At 36.1% G+C, this 10,128-nt stretch overlaps 1 protein-coding gene across 1 annotated transcript; it reads right to left on the bottom strand.

The window, feature by feature from the left end:
* Positions 1–9,179: 9,179 nt before the first annotated feature.
* LOC137834029 (uncharacterized) lies at positions 9,180–9,899 on the bottom strand. The gene has a single exon (XM_068642097.1). The coding sequence runs from the start codon at positions 9,897–9,899 to the stop codon at positions 9,180–9,182; it is 720 nt and encodes a 239-aa protein (XP_068498198.1).
* Positions 9,900–10,128: the final 229 nt, after the last annotated feature.

The raw sequence follows: 10,128 nt of genomic DNA, 5'->3' as shown, positions 1-10,128 counted from the left end.
AATCTTTCTCTAAAAAATCCAGAAACGAGGTTTGTCTTATGACAAAAGAAGAATCTGGATCAAATCAAGCAAGAAGGAAAAGAAAGCAAAATAAAAAAGAAGCCAATATGTGTTTGATGGCCAAAGAAGAAGATGATGCAAGTAGTGTAAGTTCTTGTCCTTCTTTAAATAATGAAAATTATAGTCAACTTCTTCAAGCTTTTAAAGAAACTCATAAGGAAGGGAATAGGTTGACCCTTTAAAATAAACAGTTGAAATGTTTAAACAACTCATTGGAAAATAGAGTCAAGATCTTGGAAGAGTTGAACAATTCAAAAACTGATTTTGAAAATTTGGAAATGATTTACCAAAACTCTTCTTGTAAGTGTGTTGATTCAAGTTCTTGTGAAAATTGTGAATCTCTTCAAAAGAAGGTTCACTATCTTTTAAAAACCATGGACAAGTTTTCCAAAGGCCAATCCAATCTTGAAACTGTTCTTGCTTCTCAAAAATGTGTTTTTGGCAAGGTTGGGTTGGGGTTTAATCCAAACAGCAAGAACAAATTTGTTACAAAACCCTTTTCAAGTTTCTTTGAAAAACAACCTGTTATTTTATCGAAATAACCGGTTGAAATTTGTCATTACTTCATGAAAAGGGGCCACACTATTAGATTCTGCAGAGTAAGATGGTTTTTTGTTCCTAAAGGTATTTTGAAATGGGTTCCTAAGGTTTCTAAGGTTCCTACTAACATCATTGGACCAAAATTCATAAGGGGACCAAATCTTGCTTCTTAATCTTTTGTTGTAGGTATCCTTGGAAGCCAAGAATCACTTTTGGACTTGAAGAGTGACTGCTAAAGGGAAAACCATCAAAAGCAAAGTCTGCCTCTGTGCCTGTACTTTTAACTGTATATGTCTTGCAAGGTTCTTTGAATGTCAAGAGACATCCTTGACACATGCATAGTGTTGATCAAAAGAGAAACTTCAAAGAGAGTATGTGTGTTTTCATTTCTCAATTTATGTAAATGTGCCTTGTGACCATATGAACAACTCAAAGTCTTCTTTTTTAGTGAATCTATTGGGGTTCTCTGTGCAAAGGTATGAACAAATTGCATACTGCATTTTCATCAATTTAAAAGATAATTTCTGGTTATGAAAAATGTTCTTTTTTTCTGTCACAGTAAAACAACCGATTGTTTTTTTCGTAACAACCGATTGTTTTTCCTCTGACACCTTTGTATAATACTGCCAAGTTTGCTTATGCATGATTAAACCATTTCTCCTTTTCAAATCTTGCTTTTGGACAAATATACATTGAATGTGCCTCAGAATTTGATAATAAAAGATAATATCCACTTGTTTTCTTGAAAGATCTATATCATTTTCTATTTCTTGAAATGTCAAACTTGTTTGTACTGCTGGTCTACTATGTTATCATTCTGATTTCTGCTTTGTACAGCCCTTCTCATTGTCTATTTTTGAGAGCAAATAGGGGGAGTTGTTTATGCTTGATTTGGTTGTATAAGATAGCTTTAAAAACTGATGCATTATGTTGTTGCTTCTCTGCACTTGAAAGCACTTGATTACTTCAATTTTTCTGGTTTTTCTGCTAATGTTGTATATGCATAAAACTGGTTTGTGTGTGTCTTGTTATCTTGCTGCTATACTTGCTTTGTATATGCATCAATTCTGTGTTACAGGACCTTTCAAGTACAGGTGTTATGATGAAGAATGATCAAAGTGATGCTTATGGTTCAAGAGCATACACCTTACTCATATCCTTGACAAGTCAAAATTCATGACCTATGTAATGAAACTTCAAGAATAAAGAGTCTGATCTAGTGTTGTTGAAGGCTTATAACTGTGGAGGAGTCTGTCCATGTGGTGTTTGATGAAATCATTCATAGGGATCAGGGTTCTACAAAGGTTTATGCAGAAGAAGATGAGCAGAACATCACCTCGGAGAAGCTGGAATTCTGTCCAGAAAAACAACCGATTGATTCTGCGAAACAACTGGTTGAAATTCTGCAACAGGAAGACTTACCAGAGGAATGGAGAATTCCAAGGGATCTTTCAGTGGAGAACATCATTGGATGCAAATGGGTTTTCAGAAACAAGCTGGATGAATCTGGAGTAATTACAAGGAAAAGGGCAAGGCTTGTGGTTAAAGGTTATAATCAAGAATATATTATGGTGAAACCTTTGCTCTAGTTGCAAGATTAGAAGTTGTAAGGTTGCTGCTGGCCTTTGCTTGTATGAGTAGATTCAAATTGTTTCAAATGGATGTTAAGAGTGATTTGCTCAATGGAGTCATCAATGATGAAGTCTATGTTGAACAACCACCGGGCTTTGAAGATCATCAACATCCTAACCATGTATGCAAGTTGAAAAAGGCCTTGTATGGGCTTAAGCAAGCTCCAAGGCAGTGTGGCATGAGAGACTTATAAACTTGTATATGTCCATCCTTTGTAAAGTAAGTTGTATATGTTCATCCTATGCTTTTGGCTTCATAAGATCAAATGAGATTCTAAACATGCTTGAGGTAATGCAAAGGTATGAATGTATTTCATTATGCATTTCCCATGACTTTGAAAGATGATTTGCTTTGAAAAATAACTTTTTCTTGCTGTCTCAGAAAAACAACCGATTGTTTTACCTCTGGAACATTTGAATAAAGCTGTTATGATTTCTTATGCATTTTTACAACTGTTTCTTTTCTTTCATAACCCCTTATGAGTGAAATATGCATTCTTTGTGCCTCTGAATTAGATCATAAAGAGATATATTCTTTGTTTTCCTTGAAATTCAAAGCTTTTTATGAATGGCAACCACATTGGTGGTCATGAGGTTGATGAATATTTGTGAATGTATTGGAACTTCTAGAAGGTTTGCTCTTAACAGAAGAAAGAATATTTATACCAAATCCGCCTCTTGAGCAATCATTTGACCAACTTGAATTGCTGGATGAAGAAAAGATAAGGGGAGAAACTATGGTCTCCTTGCTGAAATTTCTGGGGTCTATGGTACTTTGATTCTGCTGTTGTCATAGCTCTGATACACCATAGTTTTTGCTGCAATTCTGATATGGTATCAAAGATTTGTTGTTGCAATGGTGCTGCTACACATACTGGTATTCTGGTTTTTCTTAATTATGTTTTTATCCCTTCTTTCATTCTATTTGAGAAGACAAATAGGGGGAGAATGGTGTGGTTTTATGTGTTGTAGTGTTGTTGCTACACTCTGGTGTTATCTGGTTTTATCATGGTTTAAATTCTGTTGCTGCCATGCTCTTATTCACCTTAGTTATGCTGCACACAATACTATGTTTGGCATTGGTTTTCTGGTTTTCTTTACAAAATGGCTTATGCAAAATATTGGTTTTGTGTGCCTTGGTATCCTACTGGTATACTTGCTTTGTATATGCGCAAATTCTGTTTTGCAGGATCTATCAAGTTAAAAAACAACAACACAAACAAATCAGGGATTTGTCTTCATCAAATAGGGGGAGATTGTTGAACAAGATGCTTTGATGTCTCCAAATCCAATAGGAAAGCTTGAAGACCTTGCTGTTGGGTGAGTGTGTTGTCTAGTTGTTTGAAACTTGTTAATTCACTCCTTAAGATGATCCAAGTTCATTTGAATCTTTAACCTTTTGAAAAGATGTGTTTTCTAAAAAGCTGTCAAAGTTTCAACAAGTTGTTTTACCTTAGTAGTTTTTGAAAAAGGTTGAAAGCTATTTGACTTGGTTGACTTTGCTGTCAAACCAAAACAATCGATTGTTTCGACAAAACAACCGATTGTTTTCCTGAAAACCTTAACAGAATTATGTTAAGCGGTTTTAATATGTTTTAAATGATCCTAACTAACTTGGCTCCTTTATTAAATGCTTTTGACCACTTTGATGGTCTATATAAAGGTGGTTTTACACTCCTAATCTTGGAGTAAGAGAAAGAGTTTATCAAAACAGTTTTTCCAAGATTTGAAAGAGCTTTGGATCATTCTTAAGTGTGTGGAATAAGATTGGGTTGTAATTCTGAACTTTAAGCTTTGTAATACCCAGGTGTATTCTATTCCATTCTTCCTTGATTATTGTATTTCTGTAGTTGGTTTGCCAAGGAGTGTTGTTCAAGACAGAGGTCTTTCCATGCACTTCTTGTAACAGTTGGACTTCCTGAAAGATTTCCCAATCAAGCAGACCTCTCCTCCAGACTAACTTCCACTCCCATCTATCATTAACCCACTCCCCGCAAGACTATACACTACCTTATTTATTACCACACAAAGAAAAAAATCTTGGGAATTTACTTTTCAGATCTTCGTTGCCCACCCAAACATCTTTCCAAAACAAGACATCCTTCCCGTTTCCCACTCTCCACTCGCAACAATTCTCAAAGGATCTACCCCATTCCTCCATCCCTCAAACCCCTTCAAGTTTCTCCACCAGCTGGATTCCTTAGCATTACTCCTTTGTTCTTGCAATTTTCTCCAACCTTCGTATTTAGACTTAAGGATTTCCTTCCACAAACCACCCTTCTCAGTCTCCTGACATTAAATCCATTTTCTCAGCAGAGCCGCATTGAAAAACCTTAAATTCAAAATACCAAGACCACCAGCTTCTCTAGGCTCGTAAGCCTTTTTCCACGAAACCCACACTACTTTCCTTCCTTCAGATCCCCAGCCCCATAAAAACCTTCTATGAACTTTTTCAATCTCCTTTAACACAGCATCAGACAACTTCTACATAGATAAATAAAATAGCGGAATAGCAGAAAGAACCGACTTAATAAGACAAACTCTCCCGGCCAACGAGAGAAATCTACCTTTCCATCTACCCAAGCTGCTCTTAACTCTTTCTAACACACTGTCCCAGAACGAGACTCTCTTGTGGCTCCCCCCCACGAGCAACCCCAAATATTTGAAAGGAGTTTTCATAACTTCGCAATTAAGGATTGCTGCATACTGCTGGATCATAGTGTGATCAATGTTGAACAAGATGCTTTGATGTCTCCAAATCCAAGAGGAAAGCTTGAAGACCTTGTTGTTGGGTGTGTGTGTTGTCTAGTTGTTTGAAACTTGTTAATTCACTATTTAAGATGATCCAAGTTCATTTGAATCTTTAACCTTTTGAAAAGATGTGTTTTCTAAAAAGCTGTCAAAATTTCATCAGGTTGTTTTACCTTAGTAGTTTTTGAAAAAGGTTGAAAGCTGTTTGACTTGGTTGACTTTGCTGTCAAACCAAAACAATCGATTGTTTCGACAAAACAACCGATTGTTTTCCTGAAAACCTTAACAAAATTTTGTTAAACGGTTTTAATATGTTTTAAATGATCCTAACTAACTTGGCTCCTTTATTAAATGCTTTTGACCACTTGGGTGGTCTATATAAAGGTGGTTTTACGCCCCTAATCTTGGAGTAAGAGAAAGAGTTTATCAAAACAGTTTTTCCAAGAATTGAAAGAGTTGTGGATCATTCTTAAGTGTGTGGAATAGGATTGGGTTGTAACTCTGAACTTTAAGCTTTGTAATACCCAGGTGTATTCTATTCCCTTCTTCCTTGATTACTGTATTTCTGTAATTGTGTTGCCAAGGAGTGTTGTGTGTTCTTGAGGTGTTCAAGATCAACATTCTTGATGTGGTTTGCCAAAGGTAGTGTGTTCCTTGAGGGGTTCAAGGTCACTACTTTGGTGTGTGGTGTTTGTAATCTGGTTTTGATTGAATAGTGGAATACCCAGTGGTTTTTAGGGACTGGATGTAGCTCTTGGTGTAAGAGTGAGCTAGTATAAATTGTTTGTGTGCTTATCTCTTATCCTTAACTCTTTAAATTCTGTTTTTAAGTTGTTTATGTTCTAACTGGTATAAACAACCGATTGTTTTTCTGATATAATCTTAAAACAGTTTTGCTTCTTTGTTTCCTTGATTTCTTTCTCTGTAATTCAGCATTGAATTTCATTATACACTCAAAGTTTGCGAAAATCCTCTAAAAACAATTCACCCCCCGCCCCTCCCTCTTGTTTTAGGCCATATATTCTAACAGTCAACCCCCACCTCTCCAATTCTACTCTTCGAGAAATTAACCTTCAAACCAGAGGCTAATTCAAAACAGTGCATAATGACTTTAAAATTGCAAACCCATTTAAAATTCGTTTCACATAAAAACAGAGTATCATTCACCTATTGAAGCATGTTTACCTTAATCTTTTGTATCCCAACCTCCAGACTTTTGTATCATTCACCTGCCAATCCTTCCGCCACAATAAGAGACAAGAAAGGCGTAAGAGGGCCGCCTTGACATAGACCCCTCTTTGGGCAGAATTCTGAGGTAGGACTCCCATTTACAAACATCGACACAGAGGAGGATTCCAAACATGATTTAATCCATCTGATCCATTTTTCGCAAAAGCCTAACCTTCCAAGCATGTAAAATAAAAACTCTCAGCTTACAGAGTCATAGGCCTTCTCGTAATCAACTTTAAAGTAAACACATCTATTCTTCCTTCGCTTCACCTCCTCTAAAACCTCATTTGCCACGAGGACACTATCCAATAATCCCCTTCCTTCCAAAAGTGCAGATTGCCATGAATCAATCAAGTTACTCATCACCTTCTTCAACCGAAGAGACAAAACCTTTGAAACAATTTTGTATAAACAAACAACCAAATAAAGAGGTCTGAAGTCACTTAGCTGTTGCAGATTGTCTATCTTGGGAACCAAACAGATGAAAGTCGCATTTGACCCCCTAGGCCAACTTCCTCCACCTGCAAACTCATTCACTGCCTTCAGAACATCCTCTTTTAAAATCTCCCAACAGAACTTTAAAAAGCCAAAGTTAAAGCCATCGGGACCGGGACTCTTCGAGCTTTCACAACTCCAAACTGCAAATTTAACTTCTTCTTCAGATATATCTTCGACCAACATGTTGAAGATGGTTGCTGCCCCTTCAAGATTGTGTTTGATGAAGACTTATATGTACATTTCATTTGTATTTTGCTTTGCTTTAAGTGTGTCTTAGGTAGTGCCTAGAGGTTGTCTAAGAGTGAGCTTTTTGCTGAGTAACTCACCTCATAACCACTGGCCATGTGATAAGAACAAGCATAAGTTTTCTTAAACTGTTTTTCACATGTTTTACAAAAAACGCGTTTACTACATAAAAATAAATCTGTTCTTTTCTAAATAAATAGATTCATTTTTACACTGATGCCTTGGCTAAGTCTTGTAAAAATTAGATTTTGTGCATCAGGTATTTTGACTAAGTCTTCTTCTTTTCAAAACGACTGAGTTTTAAATAGTTAAACTTTCTCTGTTTTCGTTTTGAAAAATAAATCTGTTCATCTGTAAATGAATAGATTCTTTTTGTCTCTGGTGCCATGTCAAGCTTAAACGTTTTTCAGTTTTATCTCAGCACCAGAATGGTTGACTAAGTCTCCTCACTTAACAAATTCTCTAACTGCTTTTGAAAATAAATCTGTTCATTTTATTTTCAATCTGTTCATTTTATAACAGCTTTAACTGTTTTTCAAAAATCTGTTATAAGTTGGTTTTCTATAAAATGCAAACTTGTTTCTGAGTTTAATACTAATTCATACATTTGCAAAAACAAGTTTTGACAGCAGAGAGTTAAGTGTTTACAAAGGATTAGCATTTGTTCTTCAAAGATTTCGAAAATCACAAAGTGCTTGTTCTTGGTTTGGTTCCAAAAGCTTGGTGTGAGGTGCAGCTACTGTTCTAGCAATCTTGCCTACTGGTTTAAGGCAGATCTTTGTATCCTCAATCAAGTGTAGTCGTTTCACTTCTCATTTCTTGTAATTGTTTGGTTGAACACTCTTCTTGATAGATTTTCTTGGAGAGTGTGTGTGTGAGCTGAAATAGGTTTTTTCAGCAAGAGTACCTAAGTTCTTGTAGGTTTCAAGAACAGTGGGAATTGTACTTGGTTGTACTGTGTTTTAGTGATTTCCACCTGGTTTTGGTGAAGACTGGATGTAGCTCAGTTGAGTGAACCAGTATAACTGCTTGTGTTCATTTTCTCTCACTCTTTGCAATTTCGTTTCTGCATAATTGATAAAACAGCAAAGAAATAAATCTGTTCTATTGAAAATAAATCTGTTCTTTCTGGGCACTGTGCATACTGTTCTTAATTTCTGAAAAAGTTGTTTGAATCTGATAAGAACATATAAAATCTGCTAAAAGCCACTGGAACAGATTGATTGGTATAGGTTGCTCAAGAAATTGTCAAAGCTATTAATTGAACCTTAAACAATTGCTTAAAGTTGAAGCTTGCTGTTCTGTGATTCATTGTTCTTAATTCCTGGTAAACTGTCTGATTTCAATAAGAACACTGACAATCTGTTAAAGGCTAATCAAACAGGTTGTGTGTGATAAATTGTCTCACTAATTGTCAAGCCCTTAACTGAACCTAAAACACACGAATTGGAATTAAGGTTTGCTGGTTTTTGTGTTTCACTGGTTTTTTCATTCTAATATCAGTGTGTGTGCATCTGGAAAATCTATCTGCATAATCTTGTGATTAACCTTGCTGTATAAACGATTTTCAAACAAAAACAGTGCTGAAATAAATCTGTTCATTTTCACATAAATCGATTTATTTTCTGTAAACTGTGTTAAACACTGTTTCTGCGAGAAAGTTTTAAAAGGTCAATTCACCCCCCTCTTGAACTTTGGCACTATTAAACCTAACACAACATTCTATTTTCCTCCCCAGAAACTGAGCTGAAAGCAACATTATCCAATCTGACAGGAACTCCGTCAACTCCATCAAACCGAGATTTAAAAAAATTCCTAACCTTATCCTTTACCACCTCTTTATTATCACACCATAGGTTGTCCACGAAAACTCCATTTAAACCATTTCTCGCCCTCCTCCACTTAACAACCGAATGGAAAAAGCTTGTATTAAGATCCCCATGTTGCAACCACTAATGGCGAGCTTTCTGCTTCAAAATAGCTTCTTGCTTAAAGAGGAACCGACTATATTATGCCAGCAGCACCCGCCTCTCCTCCCTTCCATGCTCATCGATATCACTTTCATCATCTCTTGCATCCAACTCTTGTACTTTCTTGATCATTTTATCCCCTTCAAGGTTCACATAACCAAAGACCTCCCTATTCCAGAATTTTAAATCACCTTCAGCTTTTTTAGTTTTTCTTTAAAAACAAACATGCCTCCCCCTGCAACTCGTAACTATGTCACTTGCTCCTGACAAAATCTTTAAACCTCCCATCACCCTGCCACGCATCCAAACTTCTAAACGGTTTCGGACCCCAATCCACTTTCGAGTCCTTAAACACTAAGGCGCAATGATCATAAACAATTCTACTTAAGACAAATTGTTTACAATCCGACCACACATCCAGCCATTCCTTGGACACCAAGACCCTGTCAATTCTACTTTTAAATGACCCATTCGCCTTGTACCAAGTAAAATTTCTACCTACCATTGGTACATCCATAAGCTCAGACTTTTCAATAAAGTCATTAAACCCTTTGATATCTCTGTTGTAGTCAGACGCTAAGGACAAATTCCTTCTCTCTTCTTGTCTTCTAACAGAATTAAAGTCTCCAATTACACACCACACCTTATTGTTCTGAAGCCGTCTGAACTCACTGATCTCTTCCCAGAGAACCTTCTTTTCCCTCAAAAAGCTTGGACTGCAGACATTAACTATTAAAACTAGAACCCCTCCACCGCCCTTCCACACCCCTTCAACAACAGAAAAATTGTTGCCTCTGACAGAGTTGACGAGTTGAAATTGGCTATTTCTCCACATAGTTATGATCCCTCCTGCATTATTACTAGCACCAACCTCAATCCACCCAATATCATTAGATTCCCACAGAAGGAAACCCAACTCCTTACTAATCTCGGCGCATTTAGTCTCTTGTAAGCAAATTATGTCGGCAATCATTATCGAAACTTAATAATCACTAACATATATTTTCAAATTTACATAAAATTTGATTTTTTTTTAACAAAATGTAATTAAAATGATCATATATAATATATACACACTGATTTATTCATTAAAGTTAAGACTTTACTAATTAAAGCTACTAAGATAATTCTTTGATTTGGGTAAAAAAGTTAGACGCTGATTTTATAACTTGATCAGTTGTATGTCAAAATAAAAATAAGCT

The sequence above is a fragment of the Phaseolus vulgaris genome, chromosome 11 (genome assembly GCF_000499845.2).
Source record: "Phaseolus vulgaris cultivar G19833 chromosome 11, P. vulgaris v2.0, whole genome shotgun sequence".
Classification (NCBI taxonomy): Eukaryota; Viridiplantae; Streptophyta; class Magnoliopsida; order Fabales; family Fabaceae; genus Phaseolus; species Phaseolus vulgaris.
Note: the sequence above shows the minus strand (reverse complement) of the source record. Positions and strands in the feature narration are given on the sequence as shown.

Bases quoted from the DNA above. Each gene is read 5' to 3' on its own strand.
- LOC137834029 (XM_068642097.1), bottom strand. From the start codon at position 9,899: ATGATTGCCGACATAATTTGCTTACAAGAGACTAAATGCGCCGAGATT.